Source organism: Pteropus medius, unplaced genomic scaffold (genome assembly GCF_902729225.1).
Source record: "Pteropus medius unplaced genomic scaffold, Ma_sr-lr_union100, whole genome shotgun sequence".
In the NCBI taxonomy this organism is placed as follows: domain Eukaryota; kingdom Metazoa; phylum Chordata; class Mammalia; order Chiroptera; family Pteropodidae; genus Pteropus; species Pteropus medius.
The window spans coordinates 3,133,367-3,156,797 of record NW_024345861.1 but is presented as its reverse complement, the minus strand read 5'-3'; the positions used below and the strand labels follow the sequence as shown (position 1 = coordinate 3,156,797).

The window sequence follows — 23,431 nt, the reverse complement described above, 5'->3', positions numbered from 1 at the left end:
AGAGGCATTTAAACTTTCAACAGCTAATGACATTAAATGGTCATTAATGTCAGAGATTCTATTTGTATAAAAAATAAAAATGAAGAGATGTCTGCTTAGGATTAGTGCCATTTTGATTTCTGTACCTACATTTTCAAGATAACATGGGTTTATTGTTCCCTATTAAGGAGCCACTTTTCATATCTCAGGTTACCAGATTGAGTTGAGAATGCAGTTTGGCACGAGAATAAAATAAGACACAGTGTTCATTTGCAATTTTATTTTTTAAAAATGAAATATTCAAAGTACTTTTTTTCTTTCGAATATCAACACAATGTTTAACTTTAAATATTTACAGCATGTTGTTGTGATGCTCTTGTAGAAAAATGCATGCTTCTGGACTGAAAACCAGAGCAAAATGCAAAAGACCATTTAACTGCAGCCAGAGAACATGAACTTGTACAGTTTCCAGTCACTTTTCAGCACAAGAGTAGGAGCAGGAATACAAAATTGGAACCTATTGTTTCCTAGCAACACAGCTCAGGCCATTATAACACAATTTTCAGTATGATTAGAACCTTTCACTGTTGTTATATAGAAACTGAAAATCTTGGCATACACTGTAAACATCTTTACTTTTCATGAGAATGTAAGCAGCTAAAAAGAATATTTTTCTGACATAAAGTATATACTTCTCTTTTTCACCTTTTTCTCTTATTGATGCTTTTGCTGGAAGAACAATAAAGAGTTAGACATTGTCATGATTCATACAGATAAAATATTTTTCAAGGACACAATCTGATATACTAACATTTATTAAGAGTCTACCACTAAATCTAAGGAAAGATTTTTAACTGCCAAACACATTTCTTTTGACAAATAATATATGATGACAACTGCTAAGACAAAATCCATAGTAAGTTTAACTCTATTTTCAGTTACTGTTTAGGAAGTGATTTCTTCTTACATACAGTAGTATATTTTGTCCCTAATAGCTTTCACATGAAGGACACACTGAAATAACAGTCACTATTTTGTGGTGGTTGTTTTTTGGGGGGTTTTGTTTTGAATTTTTTTGTGTGTTTGTTTTGCAGAATAAAGAACTTTGTGGAAGAGCAGTCTGAGGTCTGAGTACTAGTCAGGTCAGCTATGCGTATGTGAATTCCTCCAAGAAAACAAGAATGCTGCTTCCAATCTATAGCATTCTGGTTTCCACAAGCTATAATACACTCCAAAAGTTTCTTTTAATACTTGATTACTGTACTTTTGCTTCCATTAACCACCGAACATCACTACAATTGCCCTTATAGGAACATAACTTTATAAATGCAAAATTTTTGCCCCGACTCATTCATGGGCCCTGTTCTGTTTAAAAATATAAATTTTAAAAAAAAAGAAAGAAAAAAGTAGAAATGACATGATGGAATGCTTAAAACTATGCCAACAGCGATGAAAAAGAAAAATCTTATGAAAATTGTAATTTAATTTTATACTTCTCTATGTATTGTCAAGTTTTCATACATTTGGCTATGTCGTGTGTGTGTGCATATATATATATGTGTGTGTGTGTGTATGTATAGTCTGTATATTACAGATCTTCTACATAAATTGACAGTAAGGGACACACTTATTTTCTATATTATTTTACTGGGTTAAAAATAAAACATATGCCTATTTATATGGTGAGTGTTTTGTTAAAATTTGGATGTTATTTCCTTTTCAGGAGTCATGCTTCTAATCAATAATGGTTAGAATGACAACTAAAAAGAAATGTATTTAAATGTCTATTAAACTGAACTTTTCAGCTCATTTAGATCTCTAGATTGCAGTGCAAGAGTAAAAACAAAAACAAAACAAAAAAGCAATAATAAAATGGGCCTATCTAGGAAAAAGAAATAACCAGAGTATTCCTTGCCTCTAGCCCAGAATGTTCTTCATAGGAGAGCCCAACTATTGTGCTCTTACTCTAACTTGCTTGAATGGGGTATGGCTGTGCAGTGTCAGCAGCCCGTCTTCTGGGTATGAGAAATTCATTTTTCTCTTTAAAATGCTTTTACTTTCATCAGGAAATGCTAATGAATTGGTCTTTCATTAATTTAAACTTCAGAACTACAAGTCAATGAAGGCATTCTTTGTATTCAGCCAAATAGGAAGCAATGTACTCAGTATCTCCATTCTTATTAAGAAATGCCAAAATGTTTCTCTTACATTTACTACTCATTAGTGTTAACCTTTGGGTTTTTTTCTCTTTCTTCCCAAAATCTTTGGAAGTGGTAAAGAGAACAGTAATAGCTCAAGGCAGTGTTAAAATCACAGCTGTAAATAATAAAAAGTGCGTTTCTTGCATACAATACAAATATATCTTAAAGTAACTAAAGACACAAACTAAATAAATATGTATTATGAACTAGAAATGTATAGTTCAAAGTAATTACTATTAAGTAAAAGTTTTGGATATTTGTTTCTAATGGATATTTAAAACACTTTGAAAATGATACATCGTAAGTGATTTGAAAAAAAGTATAATCGTTTAAAACAGAAGCAAAATAGACTCTAATACCAACATTTTGGATTAGTGATAAAATATATCATCACATTTATGAATACACGCTCTATATACAGTTCACAAATTACTTTTCCATTAATTTAAAAGAACATCAGAGGTTCTAGGAACTTAAGGTCTCTTTTTAGGTTGGTGTAAAGGTATTCCAAATTTTCAACACGTTTTTTTAGTCATTTTAGAATCCACCCCCCCTGAATAAATACTGTACTATTAACACAGGCCTGATTCAGGGAAAAAAAATATGACTGTAGTCTGGATTGAGCTGGTGTACTTTCAGTTAAAAAGAGAGATGAGTTCATCATGAATCACCACCACCCCCAATACATGTGTAAGAATGTGGTAATCCCAATCTGAAGGTTTTGAAAATGAAATGTTTGGATGTTCCTTCCCTTACTGTCTGTGGGTCCTTGTCTTTCCCTTACTGTATTTCGTGTAGTAAGGAGACAGATTCCTTAAAAACCTTAACCTGAGCCTGGATTCTGACTTTGCATCTTTTCAAAGACACCGTCATCACAAAGCAAGACAATGACCCTACATTGCATTTAGGTAGTAGCTGGAAATAACTCAAATTGTAACATCCTATCATAAATTCTCCTTCATACGTAGCAAATGTCCAGAGACAGTGACGAAAGTGCTGACGCTGGCTCAGGAGAATTTTCTATAGACCGCATCATGCCGTCATGTATTTTCATTTGTGGTAACTTACAATTACACAGAATTTTACAAACTGTCTCTGTCACTGGGCACAAATCTCCCAGCTCACCAAGAAGCTTCTTTTATTACAGGATTCATAAATATTGAGAAACTGCAGCTGATATTAACAGTAATCCTCCTCTTTTTCAAATTTTAAATGACTGCAGAATAAAACCACCCTTTCTGGAAAACAGTTATTTTCCTAGGCAGGAGAGATGATAAAATCAAACTAAATGGGCAAAGGTAGAGAACTAAAACAACTAACTAAATAAGTCATTTTGGTAAAAAATAGTCTGCTTCTCTATAATTAGTTGAAATGTTTTATGTTGGAAAGGGTACGCTTCATTAAATTTCTTGACAATGGCTGAGAGTTGTTCAATACAGAATTGCGCATTTGAAAGATAAATATAAGTGGGGTGAAAAAATGTAGAGTAACTACTGTGATATTTAGTTTGGTCTTCCCTTTGGCATTTTCTTTTCAAACTTAAGTAGGTCTCTTTTTTTAAGGTCTTAGCTCTTATGAATTTCTGCAGTAGTAATGCATGTAATTTATCAGTACCTCAGGCATGTATACTTGCTACAGTCTCTTTTTTTTTTTACCAGAATCATACTTTGTAGTAAATTACTTTTCATGTGCACAAAACCATTGGATTAGTGTATAAATACTGAATCACTAATGTGAAACTGTGACCAAAACACACCCTATCTATATAAATGAGAAATTCCTACCTAGATTAATAAAAGCTATGTTTACACGATGTCAATACAGCTGGACACTTTAGTAAAGAAATGCAGTCAAAACAGGTTGTGTAGAAGAAGCTACACTGGCCAGCTGCCTTGGTATCATGTACACACAAGCAGATAGTGGCAATTCAGTCTGGGTACCATACCCAAAGGGAAACATGGTAGACAGAACCCAGCCACTACAAGCCAAAACACAGCACAACAACATGGCATTTACTTTAACAAGCAAGGTGGAATAATCAGGGAAGAAGGGTGAATGGTTCCTGACTCTAGGAGATGGTGTCTGAAGACATTTTACTTTTCTTTTTAAGTTTCCTATAACAGATCTGGAAAATGTGACAGGGTTGGCAGTCTTTCGAAATGCAAAGTTCAGATACTATTGCACCACCTTTTCAAATAGCCTGCAATTTCTGCCAACAGTTAAATATGAAACTTTGTGTCACCATAAAGATATAGAACCTTGGGTTCTTTCTGTATATTTGAACACATATGTGCATGGCTCGACAGATTTAAAGTGGTGCTTTCTGAAAACTTTTTGTTTTTAGCTCTTTGAGATCTACTTGTGTTATTTTAAATGCTGCCACACAAGGACTAAAAATCTCTGTCATTTCTTAAAGAGTTTAAACGAACAATATTAAAATACCATTTTCTGTCACATTGAAAGGCAGTTGAATATGTTTTTCCTCTATATTTACATATACAGAGTTCTGATCTAGAAAACCAATACAATAAACCATTTTATGTTTTAAAAACAGGCAGTCTTTGGTGACGCAAAGGCAGAGATTTTTTTGTTACCTCCTGCCTATTTCGCTCTGTCTCATAAAGTGAATATTGTTGGCACTGTCAGAAAGTTCTAAATACTGCTCAACAGACAAAACAAAATACCCATCATAACCTTGTACCCTCCCAGTGCCCAAAAGCTGCTGCTTTTCTCCCTCTGTCCATGCCCGAATACCGTCTTCCCCTTCTTGCAGCCTTCTTTGTTCCTTAGTCCAGGCCTGGACCACAGCACGCTGTCTGGCAATCTCCAATACGTGATTCTTTTCCTCTTCGACAGTTGTCCCGTACCGGATGTTGAAGCACAGAGCCCCATGCTGGAGCTGGATATCTGCAAACCTTCTAGTCCTCCCATTCAACACAGAAGTCATCTGGGACACAGTGACATTGACACCATTCTCTAGAATACGCCTTCCCCCAGTGTTACCGATGAGCACCAGGTCTTCCTCTAGAGACCCAAGCTTAATGAAGTAGTGAGTGTCCCTCCCATCTATGGTAAAATGTAGGTTTTCCAGGTAATGAGCATTATTGAGAATGGCAGCAAGCCGCCTGCTATCTTCATTGGCTACTCCTATAATATCAGCTGTTACTATGCCATCCTTGATGGCAAATTTAATACCTTTTCCAAAAACAGAAGAAACAGTGGCAAACCTTGGCTGCTTCCCTCCTTCAAGGCACCGTCCATCATTGTATTGGGGAGTCATAGGAAGTTGGTCCAAAGAAATGAAATTCCTGAGCTGTTTCTGGAGCTCACACTGAATACCCAAGATAGTCTAGGAAAGAAGAAAGGCATGGTGCAAATGTAGCACAGGATTAAGCACCTGTCACATGCTTGGTGACTGTGGAAAACAAAAGCTTTCAAGATTACTTCCTTCTCTCTCTAATTTGCTGGTTTTTTATTTAAAAACAAACCAAATTTGGAATCTCTTCATTAGAGATTTAGAAGGAAAAGACTAACAGGTGAGGTGATCACCTGACATATATTTCTTGGTATCTTGATGTGTTAAACATAAGGAAATTTGTTCAGACTTGATATCATAGAATTTCAGAGCTAGGAAGCATTTCAAATTAAGTGGGTCCAGCTCCCTCAAAACAAAGACATTTCATTTTTGCCAACTTAATTAACACCAACTAGCTGTTATGACCATTTGTAAAGTAATAGACTAGGCACGGGAAGGTATAAAGAGATGCATACATCATTATTCTTGCTTTCAAGCAGCTTATGACCTTATGAATAATAACAGCAGATCAGCAAAAAGTTCACTGATCTTTTTACGTGGACTTAAAATAAAAACTCGTTTAATTATGGAAATTTTCAAACATACTAAGAGATAGAGAGAAGAGAATAATGAACTTCCAAGCATCCATTACAAAGCTTCAGCAATTTTCAACATTTTGCTAAACTGTTTTTTAGGAATTTTAATTACAAGTATTTACATGTCATATGTAGTTATAAAAAGGGATAAGTGTATAGTACTTATTTAGAATTTTCTTTCTCTTATAATTTTTTAAACTTAAATTTGAAGCCCTCCCACACAATTTACAGTTTTATTTTTTTTTTTGCAAACACAGATTCTCTTATTTCTGTCAACTGAAAGAAAAAGTTCCTTCTTGTTTTCATTTGTACATCATACTTTCATTTGTACCTGATGGAATCATGTGCTAAAATTTGTATGTTTTGGTATTTCTATTTTCCCAGAGACTTTATCCCTGTAGTAATTACTATTTTTATTTCATTGCTCTTATATACTTTTTATTTATCAGAATAATTTCTTTATCTGTTATTCCTATATTTTAATGCACTATGCCATAGATTACTTTGCAGTTGGAAATATGATGTTTTCATGTGTCTTAGTGAACAATTTTTCCCTATATAGAATCCATAATTGCCCTTGGTGGCCCATTTCAGAATTTTAAAAGTTCAGTTCCTCTTTCCTGTTGTTTGTCTATCCCAACAGTCGTCCAGTCACATTAGTCTTTCCCAAACTTTAAATCAGAGGATCCAATCCCTTGATCCTTTCCTTATGGAAGATTTTTTTTCTACCTCCTCCTTAATCATGGACATTTTAGTGAATATCAACAACAACTCAAAAATAAATAATATGTTAATACTATTTCATAGTATTGGATGCTTTTCTGTTTTTTCAGTTAAGTAGAGATGATAAAATTTTACTAACCTTTCCAGGATCCCACTCTTGAGTTTTTGTCTGAAGCTGTAGAAGCTCATAAGTTAATTCCAAATTTCCTAATTCTGGTTTGGGAAATCCAGGTAGTACATTATGTAACTGAAAACCAAATAGCTCCAACCAACTTCCAATGTCTGTAAGACAAAAATTAAAGAAAAAAATTAAAAGCTCATACTTTACAACCTTTGTGGAAAATTTAAAAGGTATCTCTCTTGCCTTTAATATGTTTAACCAATGAAAAGTTAGAGATAAAACTCCTTATATCACCCATTCCAAAATATGTGATTCTCTCTCTATAGGGAAACCTTTTATTTCATGGATAATCACAGATATAGACTCATTTTAGTGCACCGAAATTCTTAATGTGTTAGTAGTATTAAGGCCACAAGAGCTGTGATGCTAGATTTATTTGATGCAACAGAATCTTGAATTTTTCTTTTATGAAATTATTTGTATAAGCTTTTAAGAGTGAAGACTACAAACAGAAAGCTTAAAAGGGAAGGAAAATGTACTTGGATGTAAAAGCAATATGTTTTATGCAGTTTTTCTCACTCTAGAAGCCTAAGAAAGAGAATGACTGCACAACAACTTGTGGGCTAACTGGCAGGAAGAGGAAGCATATTTACAAAGGCATTGAGATTATGTGATAAACACCACTGAGTTATCTCTTTACTTTAGTGTAAAGTTTTACACCATTTAAATACCTGTGGTATACTTTGCAACATCTTGAATTTTGCCAACTGGGTAGTTATTTTCAAAGGAGTAGAGGTTGAATGGTTTAGGAAGGAAGTTCAACTGTTTCCATATGTGATGATTAGGTGTTGTCCATCTACCAGCAACGACATCATAATCTCTTTGCCCCAGGTGCACTAATTTAGTAAGGAAATCATAAAGTCCTCCATGAAAACCAATCATGACCTGAAAGTCAGGATAAGTGTCATGGTAGATATCTCCATAAGGCGTGTACGATATCTCTTTTATCACCTGACCTCGACTGCTGAACACAGCTAGTGGGGTGCCTGTATTATCACAAGCTACATAATATTCTTCACCACTGCTTAACTCCATGGCAATAAGGTGACCTTGAAGATCATAATACAGGGATGTAATCTCTGAGCTCGTGTGGTTGTACAAATGAGTAACTCTTATGGGATTGGCAAGATCTGCATAAAAGAACTGGAGGTGCTGCCCTAGGCTGGACTTACTGGCAACCCGTCGCCCAAGCCCATCATAATAATACTGCACACTCCAGCCAGAAGCCTTATTGTAGGCTTTCTGCAGCAGACCATTAGAATTATATTCAAAGATGTCACTTCCCCTTTGCCTCAGAAAGCCATCCTCATCCATTTTATACTGAATTTCTCCTAGTCTGGTGATGCGATCTCGGAGGTCATATCGGAGAGGAGTAAGACGAGCACTGTTCCCATGGCTTAAGAGGTTGATATTGCCATTCAAATCATAACTATAACGCCATTGGGTTTTGTCATTTACAGAAACAGTTTGAAGTTGCCCATCAGCATCATATTCATAGAAGTATCTTGTTATATTGGCATCTACTCCTACTCTTATATCACATATTACCATACGGCCCATATTATCATATTGAATAGTCATCCAGTAGGCAATTGCCTTTAGGATTTCATATTGGACTTCAATGACTTGTCCATTGGCACTGAAGATCTTGGTGTGCTTCATCACTGTAGTAGTGATGACCTGATTTAAATCATAATTAATCACACTGAATTTTCCAAACTGCTCTGTTCTACCAGAGACATCAATATATCGGTACAGGTCTATGGGCAAAGGGGTTTCATTTATCACAGCTTGCATGCTGGTGACACGGAAGTTGTTGTAGCTGTAGTCAAACCGAGCATTCACAAGACCTTCTTCACTGAATCGGAAAATCTGGCGTCCAATAAGAGGTCCTGAAAGAATCAAAATCAAAATAGTGAGAAGAAAGCTAGATGCTTAATGTTGAGCAATCAGAAAGGTCTAGTGTTATTATTATTTTTTTTAATATTGATGCTATTACTTTCAAAACAAAATATTAGAGATCGACCTCTGATATCTAATGCCTGGGCATATCATTTCGTAGTATATATTCTCATAGTTGTGGTCATCAAATTCGAAAAAAATTTAAAATACTCATTGTAGTTATAGAATAATTTAATTATAGGACATAGTGAAGTAAAAACCCATCCACATTAAACTGATGTTATAAACGTGCTTTCTTTTTATAATCACTGACAAAAATACTTTCAATTCATTTAAAATGTGTTACAAACTCAGGGGCTCAGGTTTTGACAAAGTCCAGCATTCAAGTAACTGGATTTGGGCATTTTTATAAACTTCAAGAATGAAATATAATCAAAAGTTCTGACTTTTGAATATAACTTGCCATCAACTGAGGCTTATAGAGGTTACATAGGACTTGAGCTCATTTTAGTTAGACTTATATCTTGCAGCTGCATCTTTGGGAGGATTTCGTGGTGAGTAGGAACAGTTTTGCAGATAGTCTAGGTACTTAGATCTCAACTTTCTTAAGAGCTGAGAGAAAAAAAGAAAAATGCACTGTATGTTTTTAAGGAAAACTTTCATGTACCTTGTAATATGTCTTTAATTATCAGTGGAAGATACTTTGAAAACTAAAGTGGCAGTTTGTTGGATTCAATGTCTGTAGGTTAACGTTTCCATCTCAGACTGTGGGCAGCAAAAATCTCATAAGAAAATGTGATGTGGTGTATACATCACCACCCTTTCACAACAAACCTGTTTGCCTGTATCTGATTGTGCAAATGAAGCCGTCATGCATCAGGTGTATTGTCTTAACCACTCCAGAAGACTCTTCATATGTTAATGTGACCTGAGTGGTATCATAGAGAATTTCAGACAGCCTTGCTTGCTTGGTGTACTTGTATAAAACTCTGCGTCCTGTCCCCAGATGCAGGGTCTGTAGCAGTCGGCCATCTTGACTATAGTCCTGGATAAAAGAAGTGCTACTGTCTGGTGGGGTGTATATGTTCCGGTAGTAGCCCACCGAAAGCATGGTTTGTAAGCTGTGGCGCACCATACTAGGCATGGTGACTGAGAGCAGACAATCCGATTGGTCATACTCAAAGATGTAGCGCCGCTGGCTATGTAACAGAAGCATCACAGACTGAAATGAGACAAAGGCAAAGTAGCATAAAATGTACCACTGAAGTAAAGGAGATTAAAATACATGTTCATCCATTCAACACAAATTTATCGAGGACTTACTATGTGCCAGGCATTGTGGTAAACCCTAGTGGATACAGTAGTGGTTGATAATGGTGTCTATCCTCATGGAACTTATAGTTTAATGGAGGAAGAAGACAAGTACTCAAGCCATTTCAATATAGTGTGAAATGTGTTGTGACGGGAAGTACAGGGTGCTTTCAGGATGCAGAGGAAGAGCAGCTAACCCAGACTTAGGAAGTCAGGGAAGGCTCCCTGGAGAAAGTGACATCTGAGTTGAGATCCAAAAGGTGATTAGAGGTTGGCCAGGTGAAGGCAAGGAGGCAGGTGTGGTGGAGTAGGAAGAAAGTACTCCTGACAGAGAGCATAACATTGTGAGGGTCTGGATAAGAAGGAGAGCATGGCTTTTTCAGAGAATGAGAGAAATTTTGTGTGGCTAGAGCATTGTGTGTTGGGGTGAAGGTGGTGGTGAAGAGTAAGAGATGAAGTCATCTAAGTAGGCTGGGTCTAGGTCATGCTGGGCTTTCTAAGCCATGCTAAGGAATTTGGACTTAAATATGCTAGTAACAGGGAACCACTGAAAGCAAGTTGAAGGACAGGGAGTTTGCACAGCTGGGAGAAACAATGAAGTCCATATTCTAGAAAGTTCAATGTGGAGATAGATTGGAGGGAGGTTAATGGAGGGCAGGGCATACCATGTATTAAGTTACAGTCACCAAAATGTACTTATTGACTTCACGTGGTAGATGTCTTCCTGAAAAGTTGTATATAAAATATTATTATTATTGCTTCACAATTCATGTTCTAAACTATATTAGGATAACATGCCATTAAAAGTAGAGAATCTTCTGGTTCTGTATTTCAGAAAGTTATTTGTTGAGGTGTAATGCCTTGCATGTATCAAGTGTTTCAATGATATTGGTTTACTTTATTTTAATCTTAAATCTAGACATAAAAAGAGCACTGTTTTAGGAAGGACTCAATCTTATTTCTAATTGAACAGCATTTAAATTTCATCTTATAATAAAAATAAAAATTACTCATTCCTGGAAATTCTGATTTAACTCCCCAATGGAGCTTTACCCATCCCTTCTTGAGTGTCACCTTACAAAGCAAAAAGACTTAGATAAACTTTCTTTTCTGAAATTTCTGTTATGAAAACAATAGGTATCTTTTCATTTTCTAAATATAAATTACATATTTAAGAATACGAATTACAGAAGCACATATAATGTACATTTAAGTCTTCAAAACTGCATATCCTCCCTACCCTTCTGAGAATTATTGATTTTGAATTGAATGTCAGTACTGTGAAGTCAAAGTCAGTGTTTATTTGTTCGTTTACTTGTCCTTTCTTTCTTTTCCACCAAGTACTCTGCAGAGGGAGACAGAGCTTGGGTGGAAACCCTGTCACCTTATCACCCGTAGACAACCTGCAGCTCTGAAAACCCCACTGAACAGAGAGTAGGAGACTCGGCACTCCTGTGTGTGCATGACAACATGAAGGGAGAACATCCTCCCTGACCAAGGCAGAACTCAACAGAACCTAAGGGGAACTGGTAGAAAATGCCTATACATCATCTCTATGCTGAAAGTCAGATTTCTCAGCTCCTTTCCACTCTCTTCTGTCAATTGGCCATGAACAAATGACATCTGTCACCTGTGACACAGGCCAGAGACAATCACACATTATCTAGTACCAGCCTGCTGGGGCCATGGCTTTTACAGTCTCTTACCAGCCTTGCCAAACATTTATAGTACATCACCATTGTGTTCTCTCCCATGCTCTCATCCTCCACGCTGCAGTCAATCACTGCCTTACCCTGTTACTAGATGGTGCTGATGCTGCGCTTTCTCAAAAACTCCCTAGTTTGTTTTAAAGTTTTCTGTCAATGGCAAGGATATAGATGACGTGATTAGAAATACTGCGAATGTAACAGTTGTGTTACCAGAATACCATTTAGCTCTTACTTGGCTGCTTTTTCACTTTGGGTGGGCATTATCAATTTGTTCAAAAACAATGTTTATGGGTCCATCCAATACCTACTATGCTGCTACAGGATAAAAAGCTATTCCTTATTAGTCCAAACAATAGAGTGAGTGAGTTTTTATTTTTTAAGTTGATTGGGAGATCTTAAAAGAGATCATTATAAAGAAGAAGAAAAAAAAGAACAATCATGGTTGTATATTTATTCGAACAAGAATTAGAAATGAGATGGTAGAAATTTGAAAAGGTAAGGCATAGAATTACCACCAGATGGCAGTGTGGAACCACCTGAAAGCTCAAGCCAAAGGCATTCTGTATCTCCAGGCTGCCTAAGAAAATTTCAGCCTCCAAGAGGCAATTTTGTGTAAATGTATCAAACTAAAGCATCTTATTAAATGATTATAACATATATTTAAATTAATTTTTAAAATGAAGTTCTTAAGAGTTATTTTAGGAAAATGAAAGATTTATATTTACTATAATACAAAATTTTAGCCTCGCAAGTCTTCAAAATACAATTAACTCAGAGAAGTCTTATAAATCAAGATAGAGAATTACTGACCACGCAAAGAAAATATAAGAAACAATAATTGATTTTTCAATGGAGAAGAGATCATTTAAGCAACTGCAGCTATTACCCAAATAATTATTTTTCTCCTAATGACTACAAGCTATTGTGCATGAAAATGATACTTGTAACTTTCACCAGTCTAGAAGAAGTTAAACAATTTTTACAAAATTTCTGCATGTTAAGGTGAAATATCTGCTGTTGCTTTTAATATATCATGATATAGAAATGGCAAACAAATTTACAGAGGTAATACCAGAATTATTTTGAGGTATCAGAGGTATGCATTTTACCAATTAAAAAATGGGCAGAAGACCTAAACAGATATTTCTCCAAAGAGGAAATACAGATGGCCAATAGACATATGAAAAGATACTCAAGGCCACTAATCATCAGAGAAATGCAAATTAAAACCACAATGAGATATTATCTTACACCTGTCAGAATGGCTACCATCAATAAATCAAAGAATAAGTGTTGGTGAAGATGTGGAGAAAAGGAAACCCTCATACACTGTTGGTGGGATTGCAAATTGGTACAGCTGTTATGGAAAACAGTCTAGAGGTTTCTCAAAAAATTAAAAATGTGTATACCTTTTGACCTAGCAATTGCACTTCTGGGTATTTACCCAAAGAAAATGAAAACAATAATTTGTAAAGATCTATGCACCCCTATGTTCATGGCAGCACAATTTACAATAGCTAAGATATGGAAGCAACCTAAATGTCCATCAACAGATGATTGGATAAAGAAGTTAAACTTCATATATACAATGGAATATTACTCAGCCATTAAAAAAATCAAATCCTACAATTTACAATGACATGGATGGATCTAGAGATTATTATGCTGAGTGAAATAAGTCAGACAGAGAAATAAATACCATATGATTTCACTCATATGTGGAATCTAAGAAACAAAAAGAATAAACTAATCAGAAACAGGCTCACAAATATAGAGAACAATCTGGGGATGGCCAGAAGGGAGCAGGGTTGGGGACCTGGGAGAACGGAGTGAAGGGTTAAAGAAGTACAAATTAGTAGTTGATAGATGGTCATGGGGATGGGGAGTACAGCCTAGGGAATGCAGTTATCATTAATGTAATGGCTAGGTGGATAGCCAGAGGAGGGAAAGAGCAATTAGGGGAATCATTTTGTAAACTATATAAATGTCTAACCAATGTATGGTATACTTGAAACTAATAACAAAATAAAATTTAAAAAAGGTGAAGGGATTAAGAAGTACAAATTGTAGTTATAAAATAGACACAGGGATGTAAAATACAGTATAGGGAATATAGGTAATAATATTATAATAACAATGTATAGTACCAGGTGCTTACTTAGACTAATCAAGGGATCATTCTGTAAATTATATAAATGTCTAATCACTGTGCTGTACACCTGAAACTAATATAAAATAATATTGAATGTCAACTGTAATTGAAAAATAAAATAACAATAAATAAGTAAATAAATAAAAAGTATACATTTTAAAGTTTGAGAATTCTTATTTTAAAATATACTGTAAGAGCCAGCCTCTTTGTTCTTGCTCTGCCCCAGACATAGTGAAACATGTGTCAGTAAAGGCCATGTTAAAAAGAGGACTAAAATAAGCAGAGGAGGACACAGAACTTCATCAACTCACTGGAAAAGTTACATGTAAATTAGATTTTGCAAATTCAATATTCTTTTCTTTCTTTCTAGAATGATAATTTCAAAGATATGTAATTTCCTCTGCTCTCTTCCCTCCTTTCCGTCTTTCCATTCTTTCTTGTTTTAATTATTTACTTTCAAGTGGCAGTAAGTGCTAGCATTTAAATTCTCAACTTTAAAATAAATACTATAATGCACTATTTAAATGGAAAGAAACTAATGTTTTTTGAAAGACTAGACATGCTAGGTGCTTTATATTAAGTTATTTCATTTAATCACCACATTTATTCTGTGAATTAGTTATTATCACTGGTAATAACAATGCTGTTAAAATCAATTTCAGGATAAATGACTTTTGGAAAGTAAAGAACCATTCCATAATTATGTGTTTTGTAGGTTCTGAGTTTTGCATAATAGGATTGCTTAAGTCAGGGGCTACTTTTTAAATTAGAGAACAAATTAATTGTGAAATCAAGAAAGGGACAAAAGTCATCTAAAAGGCACAAGTGATTCGGCTTGTCTCACTGGTCAGGAAACTAGTTTTTGGAAGTCAATGGGGCTTTTCTTGATATGTTATTCCGGGTAAATAAGGTCTTATTTCTGTCCATTGCAGACACTGATAGTCTCACAGAGTTTTCTTTGTTTAGTTTTAAAAGTATTATTGCCAACTAAGTTTCTGTTGCAAAAAGAACTTATGTGAAGTTTGGTTCACATGATTCTTTGCTCAAGTAATTTTGATGAAATAATCCACTAATTCAGAAAAGAGAAACAATAAAATTGCTTCAGAGCCTAATAACTGCATGCAGGGCTGAAATGTAAGTTTTCAATAGGCTCTTTTGTTATTGTATAGATGGTCGAAAGGGAAAGTCTTCCAAGAATCAGATGTGACTGTCTATAAGCAATTAGCTCAGTGACCAGAGTATGGTGCTAATGAGGTTGGGGTTATGAGTGCAAACCCATGCACACATGCACACTCCTAAAGAGAGCTGGCTACTTCACTAGACACATATGGGACCTGTAAAAGGTGAGGTGCAAACCTATCCTCATTCCTGGAAAAACAAAACAAAAATATTCAACTAATAGTCAATGGCATTTTTTTTTCATATGAAGGTCATCATTATATATTGGAAAAAAACATATGAAAGTCAGCTTTGCCTATGTAAATACAATTAAATATTTAGATTCTGTTAATATTGTAAGAAGTTTAGCACTTTGTGAACATTAGTCATATGATTTGCCAATTATTCTTTTTTTTAATTAATTAATTTTTTTATGGTGACATTGGTTCACGAAATCCAGTAAGTTTCAGCTGTAACTTTAACAGTAAGGCACATATATATTTACACTGCGTGTTCACCTTCCATATATGGTTAGATTTCTTTCTGTCACCACATATTTGATCCACTTAAATCCATCTACCTACCCTCTCCCTCCTACCCTCTGGTAACCATTAGTCCAATGTCCATGTCCATGAGTCTCTGTTTGTCCTGCTCATTTGTTGCTTTTAGGTTTATATCCCACGTATAAGTGATGTCATGTGATTTTCAACTTTTTCTGTCTGGCTTATTTTGCTTAGCATGATTATCTCGAGGTCCATCCATGTTGTCACAAATGGCACTATTTCATCTCTTCTTATGGCTGAGTAATATTCCATTGTATATATGTACCACCGCTTCTGTAGCCAATCATCTATCATAGGACATTTCGGTTGCTTCCATATCCTGGCCACTGTGAATAGTGCTGCTATGAACATCGGTGTGCAAATATCTTTTAGATATGGGTTTTCAAGTCTTTGGAGTAAATACCCAGTAGAGGGATTGCTGTATTGTATGGTAGATCAATTCTTAGTTTTATGAGGAAACTCCATGCTGCTTTCCATAGTGGCTGTACCAATTTGCAGTCTCACCAGCAATGTATGAGGGTTCCTTTTTCTCTGCATCCTCTCAACATTTGTAATTACTTGTCCTGTTGATTACAGCTATTTTAACAGGTATGTGATGGTATCTCATTGTGGTTTTGATTTGCATTTCCCTAACAGCTAGTGATATTGAGCATCTTTTCATATATTTATTGGCCATTTGTATGTCCTCTAGGGAGAAGTCCTCTGTCCATTTTTTGATTGGATTGTTTTTTGTTGTTGTTGTTATTGAGTCATATGAGTTCTTTGTATATTGTGGATATTAGGCCCTTATCAGATGCGTTGCTTGCTAATATATTTTCCCATTTGGATGGTTGCCTCTTTACCTTGTTGATGATTTCTTTTGTTGAGCAGAAGCTTTTTAGTTTTACGTAGTCCCATTCATTTACTTTAGCTTTTACTTCCCTTGCCTTTGAGGTCAAACTCATAAAATCCTCTTTAAGTCCAAGGTCTTTGAGTTTAGTTCTTACGTTTTTTTCCTATGCATTTTATTGTTTCCAGTCTAATATCCAGGTCCTTAATCCATTTTGAGTTAATTTTGGTGTGTGGTGATAGACTACGGTCTAGTTTCATTCTTTTGCAGGTGGCCTTCCAGTTTTCTCAGCACCATTTTGAAGAGGCTTTCCTTTCTCTACTGTATGTTTTTGGCTTTTTGGTCAAAAGTTATTTGCCCATATAAATATGGGTTTACTTCTGGACTCTCGATTCTGTTCCACTGGTTCGTGTGTCTATTTTGCTGCCAATACTATGCTGTTTTGATTACTATCGCTTTGTAGTATAATTTGAAGTTGAGCAGAGTGATGCCTCCAGCCTCATTCTTTTTTCTTAGGATGGCTTTGGCAATTTGGGGTCATTTGTGCTCCCATACAAATCTAATGATTTTTTTTTGTTCTATTTCTTTTAAAAAGCTGATGGGATTTTGATGGGGATTGCATTAAATCTCTATAATGCTTTAGGAAATACGATCATTTTAACTATGTTGATTCTTCCAATTCAAGAACACGAAATATCTTTCCATTTCTTTGTATCTTCTTTGATTTCTTTTAATAGGATCTTGTAGTTTTCATTATATAGGTCCTTGACATATTTCATTAAATTTATTCCCAGGTATTTTATTCTTTTTGTTGCAATTGCAGTTTTCTTTTTCTGTGTTATCTTTACCAGATTTTGGTATGAGTTGGGAAGCATTGCCTCCACTTCAATTTTTTGGAAGAGTTTGAGGAGAATAGGTATTAAATCTTCGAATGTTTGGTAGAATTCACTGGTGAAGCCATCTGGTCCTGGACTTTTCCTTTTTGGTAGGTTTTTTGATGATTATTTCAATTTCCATACTGCTGATCAGTCTATTTAGATTTTCCAGTTCTTCTTGATTCAGTCTAGGAAGATTGTATTTTTTTCTAAGTACTGGTCCATTTCTTTTAGGTATTAAATTTGGTGTTATATACTTTTTCACAGTATTCCTGTATGATCTGTTTTATTTCTGCTATATTAGTCCTAATTTCCTCTCTTTCATCCCTGATTTTGTTTATTTGTGTCTTTTCTCTTTTTTCTTTAGTGAGTCTAGCCAGGGGTTTGTCAATTTTATTAACCTTCTCAAAGAAACAGCTCTTTGTTGCATTTATTTTTTTTATTGCTTCTTTTTGTTTTCAATTTCATTTATTTCTGCTCTAATTTGGATTATTTCTTTCCTTCTGCTGACTTTAGGCCTCATTTGTTCTTCCTTTTCTAGTTTTTTTTAAGATGAAACCTTATGTTGTTTATTTGGGCTCGTTCTTGTTTTTTGAGATAGGCCTGTGTTGATATGAACTTTCGTCTTATGACCGCTTTTGCCACGTCCCAAAAGTTTTGATATATTGTACTATTATTATCATTCGTTCCTACGTATCTCTTGATCTCTCTTTTTATTCTTCTCTGACCCAGTTATTTTTCAGTAGCATGTTCTTTAATCTACATGTATTTGTGGTTCTTCCTGATATCTTTTTGCAGTTTATCTCTAGTTTCAAAGTATTATGATCATAGAATATGGTTGGTATGATTTCAACCCTCTTATATTTGTTGAGGCTATCTCTGTGTCCCAGTATGTGGTCGATTTCTGAGAATGTCCCATGTACACTAGAATGTATAATCAGTTGTTTTGGTCTGTTTCTCCACCTGGGCATTAATGGAAGTTTATTATATAAAGGTCTCTCTTTAGCCTGTTACAAAGAAGGCGTTTTTCTTTTGGTTTCCAGAAGGTGGTGTCTAAGTCTTTTGCATCTCTGCTTTATATAAAGCCTAATAGTACCTTTTTTTTCTTATATATGTTTAATATGCATGCTACCCTTAGTCTCAGTCCCTGTCAGTGTTAGAGATGGTTTCAGTAGTGTTTGCTCAGATTTTCCTGGGGCTCCATGGTGTTTGGTCTCAGAGGATATATGGGGAAGGGCCCTCTTGGTTGGGAGATGTGGCCTGGGGCTCAGCCTCGGTTTTGCAACCTCGGCTGGTGAAAATCAACTGTTGTTTTTCTGCTGTCCCCACTTCTCTATCGTCCCCGCTTCTCGGCTTTCTGCCCTGATGACCAGGCCCTGCTGCCGGCCGTGTGGAGCTCACAGCTTTACTGGGTAGGGCTGTTCAGGGAACTCGTCGCATCTTCTCTCCTCCCCCTCCTCCTACAGGGAGCTCTGGCTGTGAGAGGCAGCTTCTTTGTTTCTCCCAGTCTACCGCCTGACGTGCTGGTGTGCAGTTTTCTTTCTTTTTTTATCGTTGTGTTTTAGATGTTCAGTTTATTGTTGTTTCAAGGGGAGAGATCTGGGGATGTCTCACACTCCATCATGTTTCTGACATCAAGAATCAACACTTTTAATGCGATATTACAGTGCTCGGAAGAGTCCACGTCTTCTGCTGCAATCATTCTTGTTATTGCAATTCAAAAGAGGAAAGTCCCACTGTATAAGATCATGTGTTCCCAGTATAGAGATTATAAGTTTGATTGATTTCTTCAGCTGAAAAGGACACGGGGTGGATACAGCAGAGGACTTTCTCCTTTACCCTGGCTCCCAAGTGGAGTCTGATTTATCTCCTAGGCATTTTCATCTTGGAAAATTCTCCAGCGACTGACTCAGGGAAATAGTATAATAGTTTCACGATGACATACAACCACTGGCACACTTTATTTTTTTTAAAGGCTTGACATCGTTGGATGCAAATCGTGAAATTTTACTATGAATTCCTATGACTTTTCTAAGAACTTCTAGGTGTTACCTTACACCTAGATGTGTCAAGGGAAAACATTTTTCAATTTTCCCAGATATTAACTTAGGACTGATAAATTCAGTTGAATAGATAGATTTGGGAAATGAAAGACACTATCTTAGGACATTAGAAATTGAGATGGCATATAGAGATCAATTTCTCTTATCATCTTCTACTGATCTGGCCAGAAACTGTTTTGCTATGTGGGAGCTGATGTTTGACAAATGGTCCTTATCTATTCCTACCAGACAAAGGCCATGAACTCCCATCACAGATGCTACTGGAGACTTGCTACACATAAAGTACTATTATCAATGAGCTCTATTGCCACCATTCCCTCAGACCAATTACTTATGAAAATTAGCCCTCAAATGTATACTACTCAAATTTCACTGACTGTCCTAACTAAATTAGAATTCCTTATCTTCTGTTCAAGAGGATTTTTTCCAGAGTTGAGATACATTAACACATAATTTTATTATTTTCTATTTTACCTCAGTATGAGCTTTCATAATAATAAAGATTCCTTTTTAAGAGCATGAGCAAACATACTCAAATGAGGAGAAAGTTAAGTCATTATACTGACTTCAGTTTGAAGCACCTGGCAGAGTGTAGATTAGGAAAAGTTTTCAGCTATAAAACAGTTTATCTTTAGAGACTACACACACACACGCACACACATAGTTGTTGCTGTTTGGTTAGTTGGTTACTTCTACAGAGCAGAACATCCAGAACACAGACTTTTCTTTTGCAGGTCCTCACCAAGGAGGGTAATTAGAACTACTTTGAATATTCTCAGTAGAAACTCAGAACTAGTTTATTTTCCCTACATACCTACCTTTTCTAAGTAGGTATAGCTCCAAATTTTCCCATCAGCCCAAGTTCTTGAAATTATTTTTCCACTCTGGTCATATTCCATTTTTTCATTCCACATCCCTCTTTGAATAAATGTCACCATTCCCGAAGGTGAATATGTGATGTTCACTTCATTATATCTGCTTACAGGAGACCACAGGACAGGTCGTCCAGTATGGTCATAAAGAATTCGAAGGGTGAATTTCCGATGGTCATCATAGATCTTTCCTGTGCGGGTTATATGATCAAAATCTATGGAGAGCAGATTTCTGTTATGGGCCTACAGAAAGAAGATACGAAATACATTTTAAGCATACATTTGTCTTGGTTCCCCCTGCCCCATCTAGTGTATTCACAATTGAAAATCGTTTTCTCCAACAATGGGGTCTCTCTTGCTTTTGAATCCGCATGACTTTTACCTTCCTCATATGACACTTATCTTTATTCTCCCACCAGTCTATTCAATCCTGGAGGGTTGGGGCTATGTCTTAACTCTTGTTATGTGCTAGATCTTCAATACAAGAATGTTGATTTTTTCTCCCAACTCAAGTCTCAAGTGTACTGACATAATTTTCAATAATTAAGTAATCTTATTTTATGTGAGTCAAATGCCTACTAAGGAACAGGATTATTGTCTCTCATTTTACCAGTAAAGTATCTAGAACATAGAATAGTGAATTATTTGTATGATTAGAAATCAGAAAAAAGGAATATAGTGAGCCACCTCTAATTTATACAGGTTCCTGTCTTAGGCTTCTTTGTTCATCTAGGCTTGGAGTTATATTACTTTACATTTATCACAGGGGAATTCAGGTTTCCCCCTAGTGATGGAACCCCATTCAGCAATATTTTCACGAGATCAGCAGGTAAATGTGGTTGTGTTGGTAGGACCCCCCAGTATTTGCAAGGGGGGTGCCACTAAATGAGGTTAAAGCAAAAAATTTAATTTTAACACCAAATTTAGAAATAATTTGGTCTGATTCTGGTTCTAGCTTGCTCAACTACATGTTAGTATTCTGTTTCTGTACCTCACAACCATGAAGTTGTCCCAGATATATCTTGATACAAGGGACTTCAGGTGGATTACATGAAAGACAGCACTCAGCGGTGCCTGACTCTGAAGGAATTCAGCTGCGTCCACACAAGATAACCAAACAAGTAAATGACTTAGTAAAAAAGTTTAAAAATCTGCAAAAGGGCAATTTTTACTGGGTTTTCAAATAACTGGACACCGACCTGCATTTTTCCATGCTCATAGGGTCAATGTTTGGCAGCCCTACCAGTAACTTCTGCTATGGCTAGCTGATCATAACACAGAGTGGAAGAAGGCTCTGTGGAAGAAGGGAGCTTCGAGGGAGGGATAAGTGGAAACTCGAGGGGAGGGCTTTTAAAATTTAGTTTAATTCAGTTAAATATTAGTTTTAGTGAGTTATTTGTTTTGTTTTATTATAACTTTATTTTGAAAGAGTCTGACTCACAAGAAGTTGCAAAAATGGTACAGAGTTACCATGTACCTTTCACTCAGCTTTCAAGGGACAGGCTCTTAATTTGGATGGAGGGAACCCAAGCATATCTGGCAGCAACCAAGGCAAAAATGAAAAAAAAAAGACTTTAAGAAGTGTAAACAACAGTGGCACAGGGAGGGGCGGAGACATATAATTAGCTGCTTGTTTGGGCACCAGTTTTGTCTTTTATCATGTCTTAGTTTTATCTGTGAAAGGGGAGTGGCATAACCACTTTACACCACAGAGTTGTGCTAAGAATTAAATGATATTACATATAGAGGTACCTGGTAAAGTATAAAAATAATATTAGTTATAGTTTTTTTAATAATTAATTTTTTAAGACTATAGTTGGTAAATGATATTATATCAGTTTCAGGTGTACAATGCAGTGATTAGACATTTATATAAATTATGAAGTGATCACCCCAATACATTAGTTCCCATCAGACATCATACATAGTTATTACAATATTATTGACTAAATTTATTATGCTGTAATTTCCATCCCATGACTATTTTGTAATTACTAATTTGTACTTCTTAATCCCTTCCCCTTTTCCATCCACCCCCAACTCCCTTTCCATCTGCCAACCATCAAAATGTTCTCTGTGTCTATCAGTTGTTTCCGTTTTGTTTGTTCATTTATTTTGATTTGTTTTTTATTTTTTTAGATTCTACATATAAATGAAATCATATGGCATTTGTCTTTCTCTGTCTGAGTTATTTCACTCAGCATAATACTCTTTAGGTCCATCCATGTTGTTGCAGATGGCAAGATTTCATTATTTTTTATGGCTAATATTCCATTGTATAAATGTATGACTTCTTCTTTATCTGTTCATCCACTGATGGACACCCAAGATGTCTCCGTATCTTGGCTATTGTAAATAATGCTGCAATGAACATATGGATGCATATGCCTTTATGAATTAAAGTTTTGGGTTTCTTCGGTTAAATACCCAGAAGTGGTATCACTGGCTCTTTCTTTGTTTCTTGTTATAGCCTTTGTTTTAAACTCTATTTTGTCTGGTATAAGTATTGCTACCTCAGTTTTTCCTTTCCATTTTCATGAAAAATCATTTCCCTCCCTTTACTTTCAGTCTGTGTGTGTCTTTCAATTTGAAGTGAGTCTCTTGTAGGCAACATAGGTAAGGATCTTGTTTTTTTAATCCATTCAGCCACCCTATGTCTTATTTTCAACAATACATCATATGTATGTTGCATTATGAGTTCATCACCCAAAGTTAAATTTCTTTCCAACACCAAATATTTGATCCCCTTACCCCTATCCATCTTTCCCTTCCCTGCTTCCCTCTGGTAACCACTAATCCACTGTCTGTGTCCATGATCTCTGTTTGTCATGTTTGTTTGCCGCTTTTAGTTTTGTATCCCACATATTAGTGATGTCATGTAGTTCTCCACTTTTTTTGTCTGACTTATTTTGCTTAACATGATTATCTCAAGATTCACCCATGTTGTTGCAAATGGCATTATTTCATCTTTTCTTATGGCTGAGTAATATTTCATTGCATATATGTACTACATCTTCTTTAT

At 35.6% G+C, this 23,431-nt stretch overlaps 1 protein-coding gene across 1 annotated transcript in view; it reads right to left on the bottom strand.

The window, feature by feature from the left end:
* Positions 1–244: 244 nt before the first annotated feature.
* Positions 245–23,431, bottom strand: part of TENM1 (teneurin transmembrane protein 1) — a 1,050,723-nt gene continuing 1,027,536 nt past the window's right edge. Inside the window, exons 31-35 of the mRNA XM_039874688.1 lie at positions 20,356–20,652; positions 9,712–10,099; positions 7,647–8,867; positions 6,934–7,076; positions 245–5,529 (exon numbers count right to left, since the gene is read on the bottom strand). Of these exons, the coding sequence (XP_039730622.1) occupies positions 4,771–5,529; positions 6,934–7,076; positions 7,647–8,867; positions 9,712–10,099; positions 20,356–20,652 (2,808 nt within the window). The 3' untranslated portion in view covers positions 245–4,770. The remainder of the gene's footprint in view (positions 5,530–6,933; positions 7,077–7,646; positions 8,868–9,711; positions 10,100–20,355; positions 20,653–23,431) is intronic.